The 27953-nt window shown below is 38.7% G+C and overlaps 2 protein-coding genes across 4 annotated transcripts; both read right to left on the bottom strand.

The window, feature by feature from the left end:
* Positions 1–260: 260 nt before the first annotated feature.
* LOC113391542 (serine/arginine repetitive matrix protein 2) lies at positions 261–10130 on the bottom strand. 3 transcript variants are annotated; one of them, XR_010309353.1, is made up of 5 exons: positions 9758–10099; positions 8884–9048; positions 6038–8792; positions 2079–2375; positions 261–448 (listed from the first exon to the last, which is right to left on the bottom strand). XR_010309353.1 is itself a non-coding variant. In XM_026627528.2 (5 exons), exons 2-5 carry the CDS (start codon positions 8962–8964, stop codon positions 434–436), a joined length of 3198 nt encoding a protein of 1065 aa, XP_026483313.1. In that variant the 5' UTR covers positions 8965–9029; positions 9758–10130; the 3' UTR covers positions 261–433. The 3 variants fall into 3 exon arrangements, 2 of the variants coding, with proteins under 2 accessions (XP_026483313.1, XP_026483312.1); XM_026627528.2 differs by having other exon boundaries at positions 2079–2425; positions 8884–9029; positions 9758–10130; XM_026627527.2 differs by having other exon boundaries at positions 2079–2425; positions 9758–10129.
* A 1259-nt stretch (positions 10131–11389) lies between these two features.
* Positions 11390–27754, bottom strand: LOC113391541 (protein stoned-B-like). The gene is made up of 16 exons (XM_026627526.2): positions 27639–27754; positions 24345–26666; positions 22786–24275; positions 22534–22702; positions 22306–22457; positions 20827–20992; positions 20482–20697; positions 20251–20395; positions 19669–19797; positions 19267–19372; positions 18941–19109; positions 18412–18526; positions 18180–18343; positions 17589–17743; positions 13916–14123; positions 11390–13836 (listed from the first exon to the last, which is right to left on the bottom strand). The coding sequence occupies exons 2-16, from the start codon at positions 26633–26635 to the stop codon at positions 13704–13706; spliced, it is 5808 nt and encodes a 1935-aa protein (XP_026483311.2). The 5' UTR covers positions 26636–26666; positions 27639–27754; the 3' UTR covers positions 11390–13703.
* Between the last annotated feature and the right edge of the window lie 199 nt (positions 27755–27953).

Raw genomic sequence — 27953 nt, 5'->3', positions numbered from 1 at the left:
TAATCGATTCTCTAAATATAGATGTTTGATGTTTTTCACAACGAATATTTTAAATATGAACATTATTATTAGTTTGAATAAGGATGTGGTTGGCCGCCACCGGTCACACTCTGCTAGTATTTAAGGCAGCTTCGCTCTATCACTGTCCGTGAATCCTATTTAGGTACTATAATACAATCAGTACATACAATCGCCTAACGAAATATTATACACGAACAATTTAATAAACATCAAAAAATGCAATCAAGGGTCAACGATGGATAGTAAGAATTACAAACGACGCTATAAATTTATATAAGTACCTAACGGGTAAATTTACATCTCAAAAATGATAACATCTCGCCTCAGGTCAATAGAGAATAATATATCTTATAAAAGGTTAAACTCGGAGAGACACAAGTAAGGTACGGTGAGCGTGAACGACAGCCGCCGGTCATTGGGGCAGCGTCTGAAACAATACCATACTGTGAAGTTGATTTTTAGATTAAAGAATTATTATCATAATTATATATACGAATTGATACCTGGTCCGAGCCGAGAATTGAACCAAGAACTTCGGGGTACAATCACAATGTAAAAGTATTTAAAAAATAAACTTATCATATTTAGTAAGCAATATTGCAAGTATAGCTTGTAAAAATTGTAAATCGCACAGAAACAATTTCAGTAATTTATTTTTATACTAGCGACACGCCCCGGCTCCGCACGGATGCAATTTATTAGTAAAGAAAATAATTGATAGCTGTATTTGTTTTATTTATATATTATAATAGTCTATTTATTATTTCATATAATAATTAAATGAGAAATATGAATCGTATTTTTTTTGTAAAATCTGTATGATTTAACTGCCACGGTTAATATTGTAACAGCTAGTAATCCGACCAGCCGTTCACATCATTTGGAAACGGTAATATCTTCTAAAGTTTCAATTAAATTAATTACGTAATTAAATTCAAATATTCTAGTGTAAAAGACAATTTAATTATATTTACTAAAGGTACCTTACCTATCCGAATAAGGATTAATAAGAAGTGGCTTCGCAAATAATCTATAGTTTTCTACTTATTTGTAATGAATAAAAATATTTTTTATCGTACATTTATATCGTACCTTCAGTGGCGGACTAAGCCCGTCAGAGGCCCGGGGTGGCAAAGCTGAATGAGGCCTGCCAGCTTTAAAAAAATGTAGTTTTACAAGCTTCTTATTCAGATTACATTTGTGTGTATAAATAAGTGTTTACGTTCATTTGAAAAAAGTTACCCTTTCGCAAAATTATCAGTACACACGAATAAACTATTAAATATAAACGGAATGAAGTTTAGTATATTTTAAATGAGGCCAATGTTTATTTTTCGTCGTAAATATAATGCAGTGAATGTAAATGTAGGCGAATAAGAGCGAGTTATTTCCACTTCATTCATTCCGGAATTCCAGGGGAAGTACCCGCTACAAAAACGAGGATTCCCCCATCGTATTGGACGCGTTCAGCGAAGTTTAAAGAATATTAGTACCGCGTAAAAAGTCTAGATGGCTGTAGAGTGTAGTGTTTTGATCTTGATGAAATTATGTAGGTACTAAGCACATTTTTAAAGTCTAATTTAGGATTTGATCACGATAACGTGGATGCATTTGGGGGATCCCCAAGACAAGAAGGCCCGGGGAGAGCCGCCCCTACCACCCCCTGTTAGTCCGCCACTGTATACCTTAAAAGATACACATGCTATCGCGGGCTTTTCTGTAGGAGATAGAGACACAGAGAGCAACTTTGTTGTATACTATTTATGTTTATTATATAATTTAAGATAATATCATTATAGATAAATCTTCTATACGTGTGTATATCACTGAACTTCTCCTTAGCGATTAGACCAATTGCGATGATTTTTTTTTTGTAATGGATCGCAGGATGGCTTAGATTAGACCCGGTTAGGTGGTGCCGCAATCAGGAAGTAAATAAAATCTTTATTTCGTCCAGACGGAGTCAGGACGGGCAGCTAGTCTTTATATATTTTTGAAATAATTAGAATTTGAAATGATAAGAGCAATGAGAAGTATAATGTCAGCGTCATAAGTACCGTATCTGCATGGTTGTGTTGCAAGTCAAGGTCGGCGGTGAAGGGCGCGATGTGCACATTGACCTGTACGTGCCCGCCGTCCTCCTCGAACTCCAGTGACGAGGAACTGACGGTCATGTGGCGGGAGTCATCCTGCAGCAGCGGGAGCTCGTCGTCGGGCGGCGCGTCGGGCACGTGTCCGTGCGCGTGGCACTCGCAGCGACACCGCTCGGGTGGCACGTAACTGAACACCACTGAGTCGCGAGCAGTCGCTGGTAAAGTTTGAATGCGCTTCGGCTGCTTCCGTCGCTCTGGCACCTCGGAGAAGTCAATCCAGTCTGATTTCCCTCTCGCCTCCATGCCAGTTGCTAAATTACGTAATATTTAAAAAATATTGCTTTAATCGATATCGTTCCCTGTTGGGCAACTTTTTTCATAGTTTAAAGCTTTAAAGCTTCAGAAAACTTTTCTGAAGAGAACAATTGTATGTAAAACTTCTTTTCGGTAGTCGTTTAAACAAGAAATTTGTGAATTTACTCAGAAGAGAGGTGAATCACGTAATTTTTGACGCTATTGTTTGGTTTATGAACTGTATTAACTAAACGTATAACTGAGTCCGTTATATTAATTATATGAAATCGAAACAGTCAAAAAAGTGGTGATCATTTTTAATAAATTTGAACTAAGGACCTTTTCTAGAAACATCAGTGGAATCCTCTGAGTCTGGAGTGGTTTTGTATCAGTTTCACAGCATGCGGTTAGAAAAATTAGCTAAGTAACTCATATTGATTCCGCTCGACTAGAATACTTATTTAGGTTATTTTCACTAGGCATATTACTGCCTAGAGAAACGTTACAGATATTGAATCAGTTTTGATTTCACAAAAGAGCTGTCCAGCCAATTTATAATTTTGGAGCTCGAGAATCCCTTCAGGATGTTTTGGATCTCATTATATTTAAAACAATGTTACATATATTTACGATAAATATTAACCGTTTTGATAGAATCAATGATGATCAATGTATAAACACGAGGGCTTAAGCTTATAACGCCAAGTTTCCGACTCCGCAAAGTCAATAAATCCTTCTTGGGCAAGGTATACGTTTCTGTAATAAATAAATTGGCAAAATTAAATTTTTAACTTAATAAATATCAAAACGTTTGTTTAAAAACTTTCATAAACAATAATAATTAACTTTCGTATTACTCAACACAAGATTATATATATGATATAAAACCGTAACGCTAATACTTGTCGCCTTTCAGTTTGGATATATAATATATACTTAATTGTATTTGATTGACATAATTTAGTATTTAAGATGATAGAAAAGGGTAAATACTGAGTTTCTTGTCGGTTCTTATCAGTAGAATTTACATTTCAAACCGCAGGTTTACATTTAATACAATTCTGCGAATTAATGATTAAAAGAAACGCTCGTAATAGCCTACTTGAATAAACTATTACACTATTGATTGATGAAAAGTTTCATAAGATTGATGTCCACCTATATTCTGTATTGTAAATAAAGAATGTTGCCGATATTTGAGTCCAATGCTTGTTTCCTTTTGTATCGTTTTTCTCCAATTATTTTTTAAGTAGATATAGTCATATATAAGTATGTTATACCCTGTACAAGATAGCTTGATCTTTTTGACAGATGTAAATTTTTCTAATCGACATAACTTTGCAATGACGAACATATTATTTTCTTAATTTAATGATTTTAAAAATTGTAAAAATATTTAAAAAAATACATATAATACAAAATTTCCTAAAGATTTAAGCGTTATCCGAATATTTTAAGACTTTTTCTATTATATATTATTGCTTCAAAGTAAAATTTAAATAGAAACACTGAAATCAATTCTCTCAATCTCTCTTCAATCTTTAATAAGGATTTTTGTAATCGATATTTGTAGCTGTTAGTGCCTGTTATTCGCGTCCCTACCGTCCGATCGATGTAACATTGTTACGAACGGGGGGTCCTTTTGGTTGGGGTCTCTTTGGCTAGTGGTTGGGGTCTCTTTAGCTGGTATAACTCTTTTTAGAAAAATAAGTTAAATTTCTTTTTAATTTTAGTTTGAATTACGCATTCCATCGTTCCATCGACTGTTATAAAATGTTATATTTTCTGTTTCTCATCACCAGCCCGTCTGTCAAAAAGATCAAGCTAACTTGAACAGGGTATAGAGATAATTTATTTATACGGGTATACGACCTCATTTATTAGAAAGACAATAACACACAATGTGATTAACGTTTTAAAGATTGTCAGTGGAGAGACGTCAATTGTAAGAAATATAAGACGGGCAAGTATTTGGTTACACAGCCTAAAGATGGAAATATAAAGATTTAATGGCGTATCTATCAGTGTGTGTTCCTTTGTTGAGTGAGGCACTTGGTCTCTTGGTCTTGGGGCAACGCCAGCGCCAGACGTGCGTACTGACTGAATTTAGAGGTAGACGAAGACAATCGTTTAGATGGCTATCCATGTGAATCTCCGACATATGTATATAATGCGAATATATGTACAGTCAGAGTAAGAAAACCTTCGTCAGTTTTCAAATTCATTCCTTTATCAAGTCGTAAACTCTTAGTAGCTTTTGAATCTAAAGCACTAAACAGACAACTGCATATAAAATTAAACTAACATAGTATGATAACTTGATTCAAAATAGTGTAACATCTTTGGACTTCGTCTAGTGTCATATCAACATAAAAACTTTTTTATGGCCTAATTAGTCATTACAAGATTTAAATTAGATATGATATCTTCTACTAAATTGTCGAAGTCTTTCAGTGTCATATATTTTCTTGCAATATCTTGCAATCTTAGAATAAAAACGCTTGTAATATTATTCGGCCGTTATTTTAAGTGACGGTTAATGTAATCACATAACTTGTGATGAGTGGTTCCATCGGCACCAGGAAGTAGTGGTGATTCCTTGGCTTGCAAAAGCGGCGGATAAATCCTATCGAAAATCTATGGCGTTTGCTGGTGCAGCATGGATAAATAATAACGATAGAACCAAAGCAGCTGTCGTAGAACATTGCCGAAGTGTCTGGGAGGGCTTCAGAGGAACCGACATATGCTCTCGCCTTGTTGGATCAATGCGACAGCGACTACAAGCTGTGATTGATACGAATGGCGGATATACTCGTTTTTAATAAAATAAATAAGAATTGTTTAAATGAATAAATTTTACTGTAATTATTTTTACTATTTTATTTACTACTACCGTCCTGCGGTTTCACCCGTAAATTTCACGTGAAAGAGTAACAAACATCCATCCACACCTCAGAGAAATCAGCCAGATCCATACACACAAACTTTCGCGTTTATAATATTAGTAGGAAGTAGGATTAATACTATGCACTCTCTTTTATAAAAGACAAGACAATGTCCTAATCTCCGATGTTACACGAGCATTCACGAAGGATTATGAGGTTTCGTGAAAAGTTGGTAATTATCATACCGATTGACGGCTTCTTCTTATTATTATTATAGCGTTTAAACGCTATAATACTCTTTGCTAGATGCGACTTATAATGACATTGCGACGCAATATGTCATACTCAATCGGTAAAGCAGGTTATCGCTCATACTGAGCACACGAAAATAGATCTTAAGGTGACGAACCTTTTCTTACCCCGACTGTACATGATTTTTTTTTCAATATACAAGTATTATACTTATTGATTGTCAAATTAAACACTACTACAGGTTCGGAAAAGTTACCAGACTTTAAAATTGCAGAAAACTGAGAGCAGACTTTTATTTTTAAATAATAAACTGAGATTATTTTACATTGTTGCCAATTAATTTGACAAAATAACTACTCATATATAAATGAGCAATCTTATTTTCAGTTTCATACTGGAAACAATTTAAATCTACATTTTTTAACTCAAATCAATATCTAATGCAATTTGCTTCAAAATACACAAAATAAATCTAGAAAAAACATAGCTTACCATCACCTCCACTTCGAGACCGAGCTCGAACGTTGCGCGGTGGAGGAGGTGGGGCCGCAGCAGAAGCGGTTGAAGCAGCACGCGCACGCCGTGGCAATCTGATGTGTAATCGCTCGCCGCTAAGTTCTGCTACGTTGCTACTGGGCGTAGGTACCGAGGGGGGAGTCAATGCACCTAATGCTCCCCCTGCACTTCGAGTTGCCCGTGGTCGCTGTACGCCAGCGACATGAATGTCACTGCGATCGCGTACTGGGATCATCGGCAATGCTAGCGATCGTTCCAAAGGGAGCGTTGTTGGTACGTATGGTAACTCTTCAAATGATTCTTGTACCACGAGACCTCGACGCTCCGCTTCGCTACCTCCGTGAGTCGTCGCCACTTCTGAACTCGCTTCTGACTCTGAAGAGTCGCGTCCAGTGTCTGGCGGTGGACTTGTGTTAATTTCTCGAACCGTTTGTTCGTCGCCTATTTCACCGATCATTTCTTCGCTGGTTGGCAAAAACTCATTAACTTCGACCTCAATATTTTTCAAGGTCGATGTCAGTTGTGATAATTCATTCAGTTGGACTTCCTCATTCTCAGGAAAGCTCGGAATCGATTCTGATATTTCGCTAGTAATACTTGGTGTCTTCGTTATACTAAATTGAGTGCTGAAAACTTGTTCTTTGCTTCCCACGTGGGTCGTGAATATTATCCGTTCTTTTCTTCTAGGACGATCTGTGACATTTGCAACTGCCGCGATATCTTCAGGCACCATTGTCTCTGTACATCCTGCGTCCGAACTTTGTTCGGAAATATTGTTCATACATTTGTCGGGAGTAGATTCTGTTTCTGGTTTTCTTGCTATTTGTTCAATATCAGAAGTAGATTCTACATTTGTAGTTAATTCTGTAGAAACGGTCTTCTCAGTAGGAGAGTGTAAGGGAATAATAATGCTCCCATCGGGTAGTACAGTTCGTTGGGTCCGTTTTGGAAGGGATATGGGAGTAATGGAAGAAATAACTGCACTTCGTTCGAGTGGAGCCCGTTGTTGCGGTGCTGAAGCAGGACGTGAAATTTCACGGGTAGAAACTGTTTCGTGTATGTTATCTTTTGAATTTATTTCATCAGGTGGTGTATGTAAGGGGATATGAATAATTCCATCTTTTGAATCCTCGTAATACTTAAGTTTTTCTCCTCGTTGTTTTTCTACATTTGATTGTGGAAATTGTCGTTGTTGTTGAACTACTGGAGAGGCATCACGAGAACCTGGTGAAGGTGAAGTACCACTGCGCCGTGGTGTCTTAAACAATGATAGTACTGAGCCTTTTATTTTTCCTGTTGAAGAGGGTGTTGTAGAGCGATCACGACTTTTGCTACGAGATCGGCCCTCATTAAGACTTTTTTTGCGACGCAATGCATCAGATGGGGAGTCTGGAGATGCGATAGTCTCACGTGACTTAAAAAGAGAACAAAAAGATGATTTTCTTGACACTGGTGCACCACATGGGGAGGGTGTTCGACTATCTCGTTGTCGCCTCGAGGTAGTTTGTGGGCTTGTAGGTTCATTAGGACGTGCAGGTCGATCGTTTAACTCTAGCGTTATTGGTTTTCGTGCAGGCTCTCCACTTATCAAAGTTCGTTCACTTTCTTCATCTTCGTCATCTTCGTATTCATCGTCAGGCTTAAGTTTTATTCTTATTATGTCTTTTGAACGATTACCACGTCGATGCACTTCAGGCTGAGCTGGTTCACGGCGGTCTCTCGATCTTGCTCGGCGCTCTTCCACTTTTGCCCGGTTTCTTGTTTCTTTTAATCGCTTTTCATCATCTAGTGATGTAGTAGACGGTGCAGGGCCTGGAACGGGTGTACTATTCGGTGCATTTGGAGAAGTGAGCCGAGGTGCACTAGCTGGTCGCGCATTCTCAACCGTTACTTCTGTTCGTACCTCACGACGATCACGCGCATCTACTGGTGGGAATGAAGCAATTTGAACGGGTGTAGATTGAATATCAGGAATTGAAGCTACCGTTTCATCGGTCAGCTTAGCCATTTCGAGGAGCCTTTCTTCAACAGCAGCTGTGCATATTTCGGGATCTGTCTCTATCGGCTTTGGCCCACAAAATGATGTTTCAAGTAGCATTTTGTGCGGTGAAGGTGAACGGGAAGTACCCGAAACTACAGAAAGCCTCGATATTCGACTAGCGTGACTAAATCCTGAGAGTGCCGAATGCGCAGAACACTGAGATCCAACACTAGAGAGACGGCTAGTTCGGCCTGATACAGCGAGAAGTGCCGCCTCAGAACTTTGACTGTCTTTACGTGAGTGCCGACGAGAAGGTGGTGCTGCAGTTTGTGCACGTGTGTCAGTACCTCCAGGTGCGCCTTCTAAAAAAGCAAGTTCTTCAGTAGATGAACGTAGATCCGCCGCCCCGTCTTCTCGAAAGCCAAGTTCGAGTCGAGCGCGTGTGTCTTCGCCGTTACCACCACCCGCGAACAGTGCCAATTCAGGTGAGCTATCACGCGAATCCTGGTGACTAGAGCTGGATGCGCGAGATATATCGATGCGCGGAGCGGCTGGCGTCTGAAGAGCCGAAGTGGTTGCCACAGTCGTTGTTGTGTGAACAGCTGGAGAAGAATGTGACCTTGCGCGTTGTTCTGGTGGTGCGAGACTGTCGACACCGCCTGACGTCGACGCAACGACACTTGAAGTTGAACTCACTGGATCCTCACGGATCTCAGGTAAACGAAAAGCTTGTTTATTTTCCGGACTTGACTGCAAATTTAAATGATATACATGAATCATCTGATAGCGAAACCACATATTAAAATACCTTTTATGCCGAAGATCAAATCGATACACTCACCTCTTCCGAAACGTCGTGATCAAAGGAAGCAATTGGCGCGGGCCCGCGGCGCGGCCGGCGCTCGGCTCCGCTTGTCGCCATGCGCCCGCCGCCGCCGCCGCCGCGACGCTCTGCTCACACTCGCTAACCACGACCTGTGCTCCTGACTTTTCACATTTGCCAGAGCTGAGTAACAATGATATATTTTTCCTTATTATGTTAAATTCAAAAGTAAGTCTTATTAAAAAAAACCTTAATAACAGTCAAATACATCGACACTCTGCTTGATGTATCACTTGCGATCTCTATTTATTTAAGGTGTCTTATCCACAATGTGTCGTATAATGACATTAAAATGGTATTATATGTATTTATTATTTATGGAGCAATCATGTTTGAACAAACAATAGGGATTTATTGTAACAAAAATTGTGTTAAAAGGGAAATACACTTATATGGAGCAACTCATATTGACGAATGAAAGCGTTTATGTCGAGTAGTAACTAAGGAAATAACAATAATACAGCAGCTCCTTAATTTTTAGCAATCATTTTAAATAAATATAAATTTTGGATACTTTGCGAAGGGCAATGACGATCGGGAATACGGAAGAAAAGTTCAATATACATTCTATTATTAAATCTATTATTCTATCCACTAATATCAGTAGAACATAAGAAAACTCTACTGTTTAATTATTAATATGAAGGGACAGTCACATGGGAGCAACAGTGGATGAGGTTCTCTAGATAATTGCAATGACTGTGTTTAGTAGGTTAATAGGTCATTAAGTTCACGACAATCTCTTATCTACACTACTCGGGGTTCAATGACACTAAAAGATTTTACAGTTGCTAACTTTGAGCCACACATTGACACATAACATCATACGTACTGGAGCTGAAGAAATTTGACAGCACTGTCCACTGGTCATTAATCCCAATCGATTTACTAAGTCACTTCACCGCCGGTAGCGACATTCTCGTCCAGTTCCGATATTTATATCAAGAGTATCGACATAAAGATCGTGCGGAGGATGAAAGAGAGCGATTGCATGGGTAAGTGTTGCGTGATCTCGTCGATGGTGGTCGCTTGGTACGTGTCGCGACACGTCGCGGCTGGTTAGAGCCGCTCGTGCGAGCTCTCGGGCAGGCGAGCCGTCGCGGGCTGTGCACCGCGGTGCGCGTCACGCTGCTGCTCGCGGAGGGTGTCGGCGCGAGCTGACGCTCCGTCGCTCCCCCTCCGCCCCCGCCATCGAACGCTGCGGAGCGCGTGCGCGTAGCTCGCGCAAGCGCGCGGCCCATCAACGTCTCCCGTCATCTAATGCGATGTCGGCGGTCAGGGCTGCCATGTTCGGTTTTATTAGCTAAATATAGTGTAACCTCCGCACTAGAATCGATATCGACATTTTAGACGGGTCACTGATTAAATTTTTGCTAACCACTCATCCAAATAACTTTTTGGTCTCAGTGATAAAATAGCAGAAACAAATTTAAAGCGTATAATCTCATATTTAAAATGACCAAAACACCTATGGAAAGCAACGTCTCTGGCAACATTGTTTTTTATTTAGATATAAAAATGTAGTGTAATGTATAGTTCGTAAACGATACGTACGCGACTATAATGTTTTAATTGCCTTTCCACAAAGGGTCCTTTACAAGTAGGTACATACAATATGCAAATGTGTGAGGGCTTGTTATAATTTAAACGTGCAATTTAATAACAGAAGGAATAATGAGAAGGGAATTAATTTCTCAACAAGTTTCCGTGTGTGTCTCGTAGCGTCACGAGAGTAATGACACCAATAACGACTACCCACTGACCCAGTTAAGGGCGACCTACAGGCCTCAGGGCTCACTTGTACCCGACGCACTATTCGATAGCCAGTAATTGTTATTAAAAAAAATGTTTTATTTATATTCCGTATATACACACAAGAAGTATAAATTGTGATGTTTACAACTAGAGTTTTTGTATAAATATTTATTTGTATTTTATTATAAATTAACTTTGATAAAATCACTAATTCAATACTAATGATAATATTACAATAGTAAAGAAATAAAAGGTTTTAACTAATTTTAAATTGTTCTTATAATAAGAGTTGTCTAAATTTTGTGTGACGTTATCCTCACGTTGATTGAACTAGATGTCCGCATTTAAATAGAGGAACATTATTCTGCACATCGCCCTGTATGCATGCGTCTCAGTGGAATTGCCTTTTATTCTTATCTATAAGTGCGTTGGTATTTCATAAGTAAAACCAAACACTTGGCATTCGCTGTGAATATAAGAAGCTGAGAAGATTAACTTCAGCAGGACAATCTGCTGAGAGGGCGTTCGAGTAGATAGGACCGCCCTCGAAAACGACAATCTCCCCGTCAAATGAAAATATTTACCTATATTTAATGTTTAACCAATAATATATTAATAATGTAATCTATCCCAGACAGGGTTTATACATCATAAATTCCTTACGATCAAAGCAAAGCTATATGAATTGGCAAAGACAAATGAAACAAAATTTCGACAATCGTATTTATTTTATTGACAACACAACATTATAGTCCACACGCGGTGGACGGAGCGCCCGCGACTGTCGCGGAACTCAGCACGCGCCGTCGCCGCGCCGCGCGAGAGGCCCTGGCTCAGGTCGCGTCGCGTCGCGTAGATCCATCTACCCGTAACGCGTACGTCGCGACTCGCGTGACTCGCTCCGTGCGGGCGAGAGGGTCGTCTAGTTTATGGATACAACAATCAATATATCATATGTATTAGCTTCTCCAAACTATATTATATTTGTTAACGCTAGAGATAACGATATATTTATGTCATTGCTCTTATTTATAATCAATGAATGGTTAAGAGATTATGACGTCAACAACAAACAATAAATTGTTTTACAATATAAATACATCAGCAATATCTATACAATTACTAGCACAGAAACAGATATATTTTTATTAAGCTTATGAGGAAATACATCGTACCAGATTCAGGTAACATCGAACACTACCGACATTTCGAATGTGTAGCGTACTAAAGTGTTCATTCAATAAATTAATAGGTTTTATTTTTATTTCAATATTTTGAATATTACGTTTGTGCTCCACGAAATAAATAATTAGTTATTAAATAATGGTTACAATTGCTAGAACCATACGTATTAGTTTCACATAATATCTAATAATATAATATCAATAAGTCGTAGCAAGTGTAAATGTCGTCTCAACTTTAAAGTAGAAAAGTTCAAAACTAGTCAGTCCGAGTACACAAGTTTTACAGTATACAGGGCTAGGTACTCGTGCTCAAAACAACAGACTGATGTAGAAGTAGTGAGAATAATCACTTAGGTGTAGTGTACGCAAGCTATTGTAAATAGTATCGCCTCAAGCTAAGCACTACCAGTGATCCCATGTGTACTCGTCGCTCGTCGGTTCGATAGCTCGAGTCGCCCGAGCCGGTCGCTTTAGGTACACACATTTTATTCAATACCGTTCCACTTTACATACGGTTTAATCTCTTAAATAAGTTTTCCTTTGCCGAGTGTTATGTCATAGCCACGTAAAATAAGTAATAATATGTACTTGGACCTTTCATTTGCTTAACTTTCCCTTCGATATATAAAAGCTTTTCATAAACATAGCAAATAAAATATAATAAGAGAACAGTCACATGCCTGGTTCTATTTCTCATTTAGATAAAACTACACATAGATAGATTTCATAAAGATATTATACTCTTACATAAATATTTGTATAGATTACATTGTGGTACATGCTAAGTAACGTACTTAATGTGCGGTATCTCACAACGTGCAGGTTCTGTGCGAACCAGCACCAAAAGTGTCGTGTCAGTGTCCACTGAGATAAGCACAATTCTACCCGTAGCGGTGGGATTGTCCAAAATATGACTTTCAAGAATATTACAATATATTAAATTTATTTTTTATATACAAATCTCTTTGGTATAAACTTGTCCGAAAGGTTTCCCATTTCACCCTCGTATTCCGCAGACTCCCAGCGATCATATTGCCGTAAACTTTAATTAACTACATGATATTGCATTGAACTACTAACATACGCTTATGGTAAATTGTACAAAAAATATACACGTAATCCTTTAAACAGGTAACTTGCGAGCGACTCTACTGACCGTCTGTCCCTAGCCTAACTTATCCTCTACCACCTTCGAGATCACTTCTTTTGTTGTCTAATATTCCAATACAATAGTTTATTATGTGAATAATAATTTCATTAATAATGTTGGCTACTTCCTTTTCTAATTCGAAACACACACGTACACTATTTTGAAGATAATAAATTCGTGCGACTTTAGCACTTTATATATTTACAAAAGCCGTATAGATACTATCTCAATATAGTCATTTACTCGACTAATGTCTGTCCCGAGTTCATATCGCGGGTATTCCCCCGCGTATAGTTTTTGTATTTAATTTATTGAAGCATTTTTTTAACTTATACATATACGAGTACCAATCAATTAGAGTAAGCCATAGTTAGCCCTATTATACGGTTATCATATGCAGAATTCAACCACATATATAACGCCACTATTGCCCACTACAAATGAAAACTGTATTCATAAATTGCATCAACTCTATACTAAATTTGGCGAACATAATATCCACACGTGTGCACTTAATCGGCTGCCGTTCTGCTTATAGTGGGATTTGTAATTCGTTAGTAAGATCTAAGACAATGACATAGAATGTTACGTCTGGATCGGCTAGACCGAAACATGACGGAGGACCGAGTCGTTCATGGTCGGGCATCAGAATGTTAAGGGTAGCCGAGGTCGCATCGGAGAGCAGACGCCTAGTCGGAGTCGGAGTCCGAGGAGGGTTCGCGCGGAGCCTCTTTGATGGTCTCGCGCGGTGGCTCGGGCTCCTTGGTAGCGGCCAGCGAGTAGGCCGCCACTGCCTGCCCCGAAGTGCGCTCGATGCCCACCCTGTGCACGGACAGATGACATCGTCAGATTTCGCGCTACGGAGGGCGACGCGTGGGAGACGGAGGCGTGGCGTACTCACATGTACTCGTGGCGTGCGAGGTAGCGCACGTACTTCTCGGGCGGGTCGCCATCGTGCTCCTGCAGCGACACGGAGCGCACGGTGGTGTGCGACACCTGCGTGGCGGGCATCGTGAACTCCACGTGCGCCCACCGCGCCAGCTCCTCCGGCACCTGGTCGTACGACGTCAGCGCCATGCGGCACACCAGGTTGTGTGTCGTGTATGCGCCTGCGGGTTGACGTTATATTACATTACTAGCTGTGCCCGCGACTTCGTTCGCGTAGTTGTCGGAAACACTATCATGATTATCGTTTGATTGCTCACGTTGGTTTTTGTTATTATAATCGTCAATAAGATTTAATAATATGTTTTACAGTACTTTAGCGTAGATTATATTTTTAGTTTTATTTTCTTGTGGTAGAAGAACATACTGATTTTGCCCGCAACCTGATCTTGACAACGCGACATATAGTTGGCCGTGTAAAAAGCAGTCTTGACGTAAATCGATTCCTACGTGTTTAAATGTTTGGCCCTGTGATTTATTAATGGTTACGGCAAAAGATAACTTAATGGGAAATTGAATTCTTTTAAAATTAAAAGGTAAATCATTTGGAATCATTGGGATGCGAGGTATAAGCACTGTTTGACCAACTGCCGGACCAGTCAAAACTGTTGCAACGATCACGTTATTGCGAAGGAATTTTACTTAAAGGCGGGTCCCGTTACATAAATTTGGTGGTTTAAGATTTCTGAGTAAAATTATCGCAGCACCTATTTTTAACTTCAGGGAATGTGGTAGAAGGCCGCTCGGGTTTAAAGAATTGAGAAACTCTTGTGGGTAATGGCTGCATCTTCTTGATCCATTACATTATCAATAGATGTGTAGGTAGTTATATCGCCTGGAAGTTTGGTTAAAATTAGGTCGTTAATTTCGTCAACGCTACTATTTCTCGCCGCCAATATTGCCCTTTGACACATCCATTGGTAATCTTTATTTTCTATTTCGACGATATTAGGGTAAACTTTTGATATTAAATCCTCTATGCTAGTCACTTTTTCTCCTAAATCGCGATCAATTTCAATTTTTTTTTTCAGAATGAGGTACTTTTCCATCTCCTATTAAAAGTAACTTTGAAGGAAAATTTGTACTTCCTCCCTCCAAATGTGCTCTCATATTCGTAGATAGTTTTAAGGTATGGACAAATTTCCATAACGGTGAACTTTTAAGGCAAGACCTTACAATGTCTGCTCTAGTTCCTCTTAAAATTACCGGTAAAGTTTGTCTAAATAAATTACCAACATCTGTGTTTTTATTGCTTATTGTTATACGGTCAATTATGACAACCCTTTTCTTAAACATAAAAGAAATATTGTACAATAGTGTACGATTGCGAATATTTTTTTTGTTAACAATTCGATGCAGGTGTATCGACATCTGGATGTAAGACAAAAGAAAAAGTCAATTGTAAATAAATAAATCACAAACAAAATTCATACTCTGCCAAAACAAACAAAACGTTCAACAGGAAATGTAATAGTAAATCTGAATGACTTTTCTTTGTCTTGGATTAGGAGAAAAGTTCATGAATTCTAATACCTGACGGTAGACATGTTTGCTTAAACACTCAATTTTGATTCCAATTTTCTGTCATTATATAGGACCACTATGTACGTATAGGGTTTAAAAAAACATCAAGAAGAAGTGTATTTATCGATAGACCAGATTTACAAATTTGGAGTATATCATATATTTACAAACCTACCTTGGCTGACACCGCCTCCAAAAATAACAATAATTTTAACTATAATATATTATCGTAATAACTTTGCTGACTTTTAAATAGTCTAAATATTTTTAATTTCATTTTACATAGTATAAATCTAAAAAATATTGTGATCATTGTTTCTTATTCATAGGTTTGTGTTAAGTTAGATTTAAAGTAGGTAGGTACATACTTATCTCCTTGCGTGGAAACACAGAACGTACCTACATATTGGTAAGTAGAATAAGTTACTTGATTATTAAGTTGTAGAATAATAAGCAATTATTTTTTACTTTTTAGAGCATATTATTTTTTTTCTCTTTTGAAGTCGGTTTTTTTTTGTCAAAATTTTTGTTTCTAAAAGATTCGGCCGAGTATCGCTAACGTGCTCCTTAGAATTGTTCCGTTCCCTTCCGTACCGTTACTTTGTCATGGATCCTATGCTCAGAACCTTACCAAACTTTCACCATAGTACCCTTGAAGTATATCCTTTATAATAAAAAAAGAATCATTAAAATTGGTTGGCACAATTTTGAGTTATTCACCTATTTATCGCGCACATACATAATGCACATTTAAGACTTATATCGTTTTCATAAGGATACCATCATCGTAACAGGATAAAATTAAAATGGGGCCCCACGGGAAGCACTACCTTTCAAACAAAAAAAATTTATCAAAATCCAGTGAAAAGTTATGAGGTAACAAACATATAAAAAACAAAAAAATACAGACGAATTGATAACCTCCTCCTTTTTGAAGTCGGTTGAAAACAAACAATATTAACTTAAACGTAATAAGATAAACAAACCGAACAATAAGAAGTTTAGATTGTTTCTCCTTTGGTGTTATTATTTCATAAGGTGATTATAGTACAACCGTGTTGAATATTCTTGAACGTAATAGAAATTACTTGAAATATTGAACTACTAATTTATTTGTGTAGTCATTTTAAAAGATATTCACCTATTTGCTTATTTGCATAATTTATTTTCTCAGTGATGATTAATCTGCATCGGTGAAAGTATCGCTCGCCATTTTGAACTTTTTTACGTGTGTAATGTAATTTTTATACCTTATTTATACCGTGAAACGTTTGAATTGTTTACTTGCAAAGTACGAAGGAATGTTCATTGAAATTTTATCTTATATCGTAAGTTAAAACTACAGCAGATTATGATTTAAATGTGACCGATTTTAAACGATAAAAAATAATGAGCAAATAAGCTGATAACAAAACCTAATTTTGATAAATAATTTAACTATTAAGAATGTTAATTTTTTTAAGTCGTTATGTGCTACTTCGCAGAACTACACCCGCGGGTGAGAGTGGCGAGCGCGGCGGCGGGGCTGACCCGCCTCCCCCTCAGCCGCCGCCGCGCCCCGCCTGCTAGCACACTCTTAACAAATAGACATATAGTGTCACGGACTTTTTTTTTATTATTAAAAGAGGAATATATCTACACACATTTTTTGAGTAACTTAAAACGTTTATGCTGCGCACGCATCGAAAGTCCATAAATGTGAATAATTTTCCCCGTTTTTGCAACATTTCTCACTGTCGCTGCGCTCCTATTGGTCGCAGCGTAATGTTATATAGCCTAAAGCCTTCCTCTATAATTGGACTATTCAACAAAAAAAGAATTTTTCAAATCGGACCAGTAGTTCCTGAGATTAGCGCGTTTAAACAAACAAACAAACAAACTCTTCCGCTTTATATATTAGTATAGATTTCGCGCTGCATATGACTCGACGACCTTTTACAGTTAAACTTAATTTTTTTAAGCGTGGGACTTCCGAAGTTAATTCCAAAACAACAAAAAATATTGAAAAATAATTAGTAGCCTCGGTGCCCACTTATATGAAAACGAATTCAAGAGTTTCTCAGCATGCACAGTGATATATTCGCTGGTCGAAGTATCCTGCCCACCTTGCCCCTCCTTGGGCAGTCGCGGCATGCGCCACACGATGGCGCGGTGTTGGTGCTCGTACTTGGCCTGTCCTGAGGTCACCTCAATGAGCGACTCTTGCAGCGTGTCCACGGCGCCCAGGAAACGCTCGATGCCCTTGATCTTGCCGGTGCGTCTGCTCGAATCGAATCATCTCACTTAGTACGGATAACTTGATTCGGTGATGTCTTTTCCCAATAACGGGAAAAGGCAATGACCACACGAAATTGCATTTTGTTAACATCTTATATCAGTAACATAAGTAATTCACAAGTGCGTGGTATCTGCACCCGGCGGGATTGCCCCCCTAACAAGTATCAAGTGAAGATGTAATAATGTCTCTAGGCGTTCTTTTCTTACAGAGCAGTCTCAAAACGTGAGAATCAATTCATAGCACACTATCGCCTCTCACCTATCATATTTAGTTATAAAAATTTCGATGCGTGTGAAAACAAATTTACTTTGTAGGTGCACAAGCCGTGACAATAGATTATAAGTTTACGGACGTCACTCGTGTAATATTCGAATAAAACTGATAAAAATGGTGAAAACATCTGATTCAAACGAGAGACCTGTGCGCGGACTTGACGGATCCGTATCGGAAGTGCTTCTCGACGCGGAAGAGGTAGATCCAACACTCGGGGATGGGGAAGCGCACGGCGACGTCTTCGCACGGCACCTGGCCAAGCTTGCGCGACGCGAAGCCTGGCACCAGCGCGTCGGCCCGCAGCTCCACCTGACACACGCGCGCCATCAGTCCCTGCGGCCAGCGCGAGCGGCCGTTGTCGGGTGCTGGAGCCCTACCTTGTTGCCGGTGACACACCACACGGCCTTCAGCTGCAACGGTAGCTCGCGGTTCTTGGGCGGCCGCACTCGGAAGCGCATCAGCTCGATGTAACAGGCGTCGGGCGGCTTGAACCTTAACAGGTAGCGTTAAGAGTTGATGTAACGTTGTTCATAATTATTGCAAGTTTTTTTTTACTTTATTTGCGCACACTTACGCACGCGCGCTTTATTTGCGTAAACACAGGAATTGCGCGCAAAAAAAAATAAAAACAATAGGTCTGTAGTACAGAATAATCTATACAGTAGGTATTCCTTTTTCTGGATATATTTTACCTTAAAAATTTTCATCATCAACAAAAGGTAATAATCACCATTTTCTTCAAGTCGCGTAAGAAACTCAGTACATTTACTAGTGTGTTTTCATTGTATGTTTACATGGCTTACCTTGAATCATAAAAAAATTAAGAATCGTAAACTTATCCGAAACAATACGTCATGTCTTTCATATAAAAACAGTTATTTAGGGTTTACATAGATTATACGGTACTTGATAATCTGCGACTCGGCGAACGCCTGGGGTTGCACGCAGGCGTGGAACTCAACATCCTCGACGCGGATCCACTCCTCGGTGACGACGGGGATGATGTCGTGTCTGCCGACGACTTCCTTGCCCTGACGCCGCAGGTCGTTCACACCTAGCTCCACGTCCGGCATCCCTGACGGACGTTGGTAGAAAACAAACAGTGTTCAAGTATTTGTGGAAAACTTATACTAAAGGAAAATATTGCTTTACAGCGCTTAATATTTATTCAGTTTATTATTCGGTTATATATATATATATAAAAATATTAAAAAAAAAAAACAGAATCTTACCACTGAGGAAACCGAGAAAGAAAAGTCGCACGCGTGCTATTTGCTTCAGGACTGACCCTTCAGCGTCCTGTTCTACATACAGCTCATCCACTGCAGTTATTTGCACCTGCGGCCAAGGCGTACAGTGAATATTAACATAGTAATACTAACTTATTAATTTACAAGGAAGAATCTGAGCGAGAAAAATAAAGAAAGAGAAAGACAGCTGCAGTTTCCATTTGAAAATACTATTTATATATATTTATACGTATTATTATATTATTCTTACAGCTTTTAGCAAAAACTTGATGTATATTATACTCTGTATTGTCGGAAAGCCATGGCATATAATATCGTAATCAGAATATTGTGACTATGAATCTCTAGTCGTCGTGGCTGTAGTTGCATATCGACTGGGCCCACCTCTTCCATCTTGTAGGTGAGCGCGCGGTCACGATGCGCGGAGAGACGAAACAGCGCCTCCTCCACACAGCACGAGAACTGTTTCACGTCCTCGTAGCTCAGCGACCCCAACTTGAATAGCTGTGACACCTGACAAACGAGAGCGCGATACTTAACTAAACTAATGGCCTATGGGACGATATTTCCGTGCCCCTGATCAAAGTTATCATATTATATGATATCGCTCCGTGCGATATTTTAATATAATATCTATTTCTATAGTTCCGTCGTTGAGCAAAATATTAGTAAAATTATGTTAAATCAACTTCTGGTTCTTGGTAGAATATATAGATATTTGATGGGAATGTTGATTACCATAAACTCTGCAATTACTCTTTTCCACCCTTTGGAAAGGAGTAACTACTGACCTTCTTGTCAGTTCTTCTGGTATAAAATCTACTATCCGAATCGGTGATAGTTTGATATTTAATTAAAAACTGCAACATGACGATTCAAAAGAGCCTACTTAAATAAAGAACATTTAGATAGTTAACGATAGTTAACTTATAGTTATATTCAGCATAAATAACTAAGTTGGTGAACCTGTGGCGCGTGCTCCACGGGTAGACCCAGCTTGCGTAGGTCGCTGCCGAACTCCTTGACTCCCTGGTAATCACCCTGGATCGCGTACGCCGCGAATTGTGACAATTTGTTCGTAATACGCTCTGCTTTCGTCACCTGCCCCGGCCTAGGATAGAATAAACACTTATTTATACGTAGAGACAAATTTGTTGTTATGGAAAAGTAATATAATGAATTGAACTTTAAACTTACCGTACACCAGGTCGCTCCTTATAGAAGATTAACTGGAGTTTGACCGTGAAGATCTTGCCGAACTGGTCAAACTGCTGTGCTCCTACTTCGGACACGGAGTAGCACGCCTGTAGCGGCAACTCCTGCAATGGCTCCTTGTCGGTCGCCGTGTTTAGCAACTGCACCACTGGATTATCGCCCTGGCAGGCTAGACGCACGAAGATCTTTTTCCAAAACCTACATTTACGTAATATAATACTTAATACATAAGACTTTTCTAATATGTACTAGATGAACTCATAAAACTCAACATCAATAAATATTAAACTCAATATTATTATATATTTTTATAATGTCTATGACTACCTTTGTCCCGTTATTTTCTTCTTATTTGGTTGCCGGAGGTGCATCTCCCAGCCGGGGCCAGTGTACTTGGTGCGGGGGAAGTCCTCGAGTGGCATCGACACATCGTCATCGAACAACGGCGTCGGTGGTGTTTCGCCCCCGCTACCAGATCTGCGCCTTGACTCCTCTGATCAAATGACATTAAACAAAGCGTCATTAGTGTAAAGTAAGATCTAGTAATAAGTATACTTTAAATTTTAGTACACACCATTTTAGCAACGAATTATAAGCACTATAGTAGTTCTTGTTAAAAAACTTACAATGATATTATTCAATTTAGAGTTCTCAGAACTGATATATGAATAATCTCTAATCTTTGTTTTACCTATGGTAGAGCTTTGTTTATGCCTGTATGGGCAGGTACCAACCACTCCTCGTATGTTCTATCGCCAAACAGCAATACTTAGTATGATTGTTTTCCGATTTGAAAGGTAAGTGAGCCAATGTGACTACGGGCACAAGGGTCAACATCTTAGTTCCCAAGGTTAGTAACACATTGATGATATAAGGAATATAAATAAAAAAAATATTTTTGAATGCACAAAAAACAATATATACCTATATAGCTTATATATTTTGTTTTTAATTATATAATATAATCGTATGCATTTGAGTCTAAACTCTAGTAGAATCCTCATTTATAGTCCTTAACAGGAAGACTAAGCTCCGCAGCATACGCGCTTAGAAAAGTTAGACAACTAATTGATATTGATACCGCTCGTCTAGAATATTTTGGTTATTTTCATAGTATTATATTTTTATTTTACAAAAAAGAGTAGTCCAGTCTATTTATAATCTTGGAGCTAGAGACTCCCTTCGGGAAGTTTTAAGAAAAACTTGGAAAACTCAATGTTGCGTCACAACATATTTACTACAATATTTTGTATATAACAACACACGGTAACATTGATCACTTAGATATAATCAGTGATAGTCATTGTATGTACACGAGACGTAAGGATAAGCTTATAACGCCAAGTTTCCGACTTCGCAAAGTCATTCCGCAAAATCCTTCTTGGGGCAAAGTTTCAACAATAAAATATTTTTAACTGATATTTTTAACCGATTCATAAATTCAAATCGTTCGTAAAAAATACATTATTAAAAAAAGCATATTATTCAACACAAGATTCTATAGACGATAAAAAAGTGTGGAGCTAATACTCGTTGACTTCCAGACAGGATATAGTATAAATATATAATTGTATTTAACTAACATAATTTTGTATTTTAAATCTTGGAAAAGGGTAACTAATGGGTTTCTTGCCGGCTCTTCTCGGGAGAATCTAAATTCCGAACCGATATATAATATGTAAAATGGTTTTCCTACTTTCATCACCAGATGGCCCATTTGCCACTGAACCTACCTATGACATAGCTGTGAATGCCTCAACATACAGCAGAACTTGTCAATGTAAAGATAATTGAAGTACATAATACCTTGGTCAAAAGTGACTTGCTGTTGCATTGGTTCGGTTCCATTTTTATCGAAAGGATTAACACGTGGTAATTCTGGCAGAGCTTGTGGCCGCGGTGGTGGTGCCAGTACCGGCACCGTGGATTCTACTGCACCAGCCTCACTATCCTTTGGTCTGAATTACAAGGTTAATAATATGGTAATGATACTGAATAAATGCATTAAATATATTATTGTAACTGTGTTCATACCGAATGAATACCGAAAACGTGTCATCCGTGGAATCTCGCGAGCCCTGATGATCGAGTCGAGGTGTAGCAGCAGGGGGAGGTGGTGCGCCCATGCTTAAAAATGGATCAAAAGCTTCTGCTTCGAATCCCCCAGGTTCTGAATCCGCATTGCTATCGTCGCCCCAAGCATCTGCACAAATCGTTAATCAAAACATGAAATAAACGTTAGTAGCGATGTCGCTATAATTTGTTATTCATACGTATTTATTTTACCTGTATTCATATGATTTCCACCTGTTGAATCAAATTTCGCGGAAAATGCATCAAAAGCATCTTGAGATTCAGGAAAAGCATCTTGCACCATGTTCTCTGTAGTACTCCAACCCATGTCTGAGTTAGTTGCAGATTGATTTGTCGGAATATTTTCCTGTTCAATATTAAAAATATTTTTTTGCGTGTCTTCGTATGCTTCTTTCGCTACTGTACCAAAAATATCCATCGGAGGGCTATAAATATTTGACTGTGGAGTAGTTATCAATTTTTCCTCTGTTGTAAATGGGGTATTAGTATTGGATGTCATAACTGTGTCCTCAGATTTAAAACCAGTTATATCAGACTCAGCCTGATTAAATAAAGCAATGTCAGCGGGATTACTAAATTCAAATGGATTTTTCTCACTTTCGTTACCGTGTACTTGGTAACTATCATCTGTGATATCAGCAAAAGGAGAAGCATTTGGTGAAGTCGTATTTACTTCAACCGATGGTTCAGAACAATCCATCTGAACAGTAACATCATCAACTGCATTTGATTTTTGCACCTCAAATATAGTACTTTGCTCCTCGGACTCTGTAGTACTAACAATCATCGATGAGTCCGGTTCGTTAAATATTAGGTTGGAGGATTCATTTGCTGAAGAAGACGTAACAACCGGGAAAGTGGTATCCATAGTTTTTGTTTCAATATCAGTAGATAATTCTGGTAGATCATCACTTAGAAAATCTATTTGTTTTTCTTCTTTCTTTGGTGCTGAATATAAACTAAGAATTGCTTCTTTTGTGGGTTTAACAACTGTTGGAGCAGGTGCATCGAATAAGTTGATATCATCACCGGTCGATTGAATTGTTACAGGAGGCTGTTGTGGTCTCGGTGGTGGGGCAGGACGTGGTGGACGTGCAGGGGGTGGTCTAGCAGGCTTATTACGATTATTGTCTACTGTTGATGTATTTTCTTCAAGCAAATCAGGTTCAGGCGTAGGACTTGGTGAATGAATATCACGTACTGATACTGGACTTGGTGTTCGCGTTGGTGGAATGCGATCAAGCAAATGAGAACTTGTAAATTCCATTTGTCCCGTGACAGTCAAGATTAAATTTTGAGTTTCAGCCGGTAATGGTCTTGTTGATAATTGAGAATCTTTAATTTCCTCTTCCTCAGGGTAACTGCAATCTACCATTGTAGAAACCAACTCGAGTTCAGTTGGTTTTACAAGACGTTCATTATCCATTGATAAATTTCCAAATACGTCCATTGAATTAGTTTCATCGAACTGCTTCGCTCCAATACCTGTTGGTTCAGCATTTCCAAAAATATCAACAGGTACTGTATCTCCAGCAGGTGGTTCATAGCTATTTTCAAAATCAGAAAAGGGATTGCTTGTGGCAAATGGGTTATCACCTGGCGTAAAGTTAGAAGTATCTGATTCAGACATCATAAACGGATTAAGGTCTTCAGTAGTTACGGGAGCCACTGGTTCATTCATACTCAAAAATGGATTAAAAGCCATCTTGTCGTTTTCTTTATACTAATTCAGAAACTCTGATTCAAGTAATTTGATTTCTGTCCTTCCAGGGTTTAAGTCACTAGCAAATGAAGTATCGAAAGGGTCAAATTCTTCTTCGGGAATGCGGGCTGTTGTCGGTGGCTCAGGAGTTAACGCTTTCACTTGAAAAATGTCATCAGAAGGATCTAACAAATCCGCTTCACCTTCTATTTCAGAGGTATTATCGCAAGAAAATTCTTTTGCTAATAGCTTTAACTCTGTTTTACTGGGCTTGATATCTGTAGCAAAAGATGTATCGAAAGGATCAGACTCTACGTTTGTTAAAAGTTCTTCCGTTGGTTTTGGACCAAGTGGTGTCAAAACTTTAGCTTCTAATTCATTTATGTGATCATGAAGAAGGTCATTTGCTTTAAAGTTATTAATATTTTGGGTTGTTTGTGGATATTCCGAATGTCTTCTTTTAGCTTGATAAGTTATATTTTTTGCTAAATCCTCCTCAGAGCGAGTCCGCGTTAAAACATCGGCAAATTGATCGTTGGTCTCAGTTTCTTCGTTTAAGTCCTCTGTTATAGATACTTCACGTGTATAATATGGAGTTAATGGTTTAGTAGGCTTTGATTTACTATCAAAGTCGGAAATTTCTTCACCATCTACGTCAAAAACAACATTTTTACTAACTATTAAATTTTCAGGGCGCGAAGCTCTTCTTTCTACTTTAGGTTCGTCAGCTCTGGGATCAAAATCAGGATCACTTGGAACGCGATAGATTGTTACAGAGGCAGGAGCTCCAATGAGCTCTTGTTCTAAAAGCTTAAGCTCAACTTTTCCAGGTGCAACAATCTTATCAACGATTGTTGTATCAAATGGATCTATTTCAATGTTATCTATATTAACAGGATCCAAAGGCGAATCTCCGAGTAGTGTTAAATCAGTTGTACTTCCGCCTAAAAGATCTCGCTGGGCCTTAGTTTCTTCATTTTCTACTAAATCATCAGAGGTAATCGATTCCCTGATTCCCGAGGGATTTATTAAATGGATCCGAACGGATGATTTACGCCTGTTATTAAGTTTAATTTGTACTTCCTCTGCACGTGGATCAAAATCGTCGTCGTCCTCTAATATTACAGCTTCTTGTTTTACTTGCTCAAAATTAGCTGTCGGGATTACAGCGTCTGCAAAACTAGTATCAAAAGGATCGTCTTGATCAATATAAGGATCTAGGACATCGAGTTGATCTTCAACTATTCCTTCTGCAAAAACAGTTTCGTTTTTATCAGCTTCAAATGCTGACCACGATTCTTGTAAAACTGGTTCGATATTTATTTCCTTTTCTTCCAATTTATTAATTGATGCTTTAACTTCTAATGATTCTGCTGCCAATAAAGTAAACTCATCGACTTCTATTTCTTCAGATTCTTTTGTTTTTTCCTCACTAACGTCAGCGGGCAAATTTTCTTCACTAATGTCTTTTTTCTGTTGTATTAGTGCAGTATGTAAAGATACGCTAAGATCGATGGGCGTATTTATAGGTATATCTGTGTCAATGTCCAATATACTCTTCTCAACAGGCTCATTTACAGTTGTTGTTTTTACTGTTATTGTTTCTTTATCTTCACTGTCTAGCAATAAATCACCAGGTATAATCCTTTTTGGTCTTTTAGAGGTAACGGTAACATTATCTATGCGACCAGTTAGTACCTCAACGGCTACTCCAATATCCAAACCCTTTTTTCCTTTTGAAGTTTTGACTTCTTGACCTTTTATAAGTGCATCCACATGGGACGTATCAAAAATATCGTCGTCTTGAAACTCTTCAGGTGAATCTGGCACATATGCAAGTTTTACTTCTCCGCGCTCAACAGCATCGACATATGAAGTGTCAAATATATCGTCTTGATCATCTTCGTCTTCAGACTCATCATCAGTGACACCGTAGTCACTTTTTTCACCGTTTTCGGCCTCTGCAGCAGCAGCCGCAGCAGCTGCCGCTAAGTGGGGAAAATCTGCTTCAGTTACTTCAACAACCGGCCTACGTGGTTCTTCTTTTTCTACTGCTACAACTTCTTTTGGACCCGCGGGCACCCGTTGAAAGAAAGAAGTAGATTTTATTCGATCAAGATCACCTTGTGTTTTCTTAAGTATTGAATCAACACCAGTCGTCAAATCCTTAAATTTTGACCATTCTTCATTTTCTTTAGCCGATCCTTCACTTTCGCCTTGTTGTTGATGTTCTCTTCTATACTTCTCTAGCTCTTCCTCTGTGAAAAGTTCCTCTTCGCCTTTACGTTTAGATTTTTTACCCTTTTTCTTCTTTTTAAGGCCTTTGGGTAACTTTAGCATTATACGATCTTATAGTATTTTCTTTATGTTGCTGAAACAAGAAAATGTATTTCAATTAAATTTCAATACTAAAATATTAAAATACTTTTAATCTTAAGTTTAAATATTTCTTTGATGTCGGGTATTTAGAGGGATTATTGGCAGTTTTTTTTTCAAAAAAAAATATATTTTGTATATTTTTTATAAATGTGGGCTTCGTGCCCGTCTGGATATGGGTATATATAGAATATATGATGAGTGATCATATATTCTACCGCCAAGCAGCAGTACTTAGTATTGTTACGTTCCGGTTGGAAGGGTGAGTGGGCCAGCATGACTAAAGGGACAAGGCAACATATCATATTTTTTACAGTGTTAATTTATTGCATCATACTCAGTTTAGATATTTTTAGTTTTTTTTCTCTTAGAATTATGAATTAGATAATACTACTTATAAATAATTTGATTTCAGCGGATTATTTTAATTAATATAATTCGTATTATTATCTTCAGAATATATCTCCAGAATACAGTACCAAATAATTTAAAAAATATTACGTAATCCTTTTTTTATAATCTGAGAACTTATACAAACGTACATTCCAAAAAATTGAAAAGAATACTGAAAAGACGAATGACGTTTATCTTATTGATCGACCGAGGTGCCTCAGCGTAGTCTGTGCGAGAACAGCTATACACAACGACATACAGAACTGTACGTACATCCATGCAACAATATCTAATGTATGATTTAAAGACATTCGGTGCGCAGTGAATATTTGGAGGACGAAAAACACGGGTCAACATGATATTTCGATACATATGCAATATGCATGCTAGTAGGTCAATGAGATCTTTTTGGGTGGAGATGTAAAAAATGAGAGGAAACGAAATGATAGCGGTCGGGCGATCCGCAGCGACGTTGGCGGAGCACACACAGCGGCTAGCTACGGACACGTACCGGGACCGCCGCCACCTACAGCTAATTCATACCGCTAGCGCGCTACGGGTAAGGACTCTATACCTTCATTGCAACACACGGGTACAGAGGACTCGACACAATCGCGGTGCGTTCGGGCTGCGCTCGAGGGCGCCTGGCTCGGGACTGAGGCGAGAGCGGTGGCGGCGGCGGAGGGCGCGCTATCGATCGACAACGCGCGCAGTCGCAGCTGAAGCCTTCGCCCTGCGCCGTCGCGCGCACCTCTTACCCGATGCGCCATCTCATGCCGTTGGTTGGCGATGCTGGCGAGCTGCCGTTGCCCATTGGCCACCAATTATGTAACCAATCTCTCACATCCCATTCATTCACATCGATTGTACTTTAATAAAAAATTAACCT

The sequence above is a fragment of the Vanessa tameamea genome, chromosome 15 (genome assembly GCF_037043105.1).
Source record: "Vanessa tameamea isolate UH-Manoa-2023 chromosome 15, ilVanTame1 primary haplotype, whole genome shotgun sequence".
NCBI classification, from domain to species: Eukaryota; Metazoa; Arthropoda; class Insecta; order Lepidoptera; family Nymphalidae; genus Vanessa; species Vanessa tameamea.
This window is presented reverse-complemented; position numbering and strand designations above follow the sequence as displayed.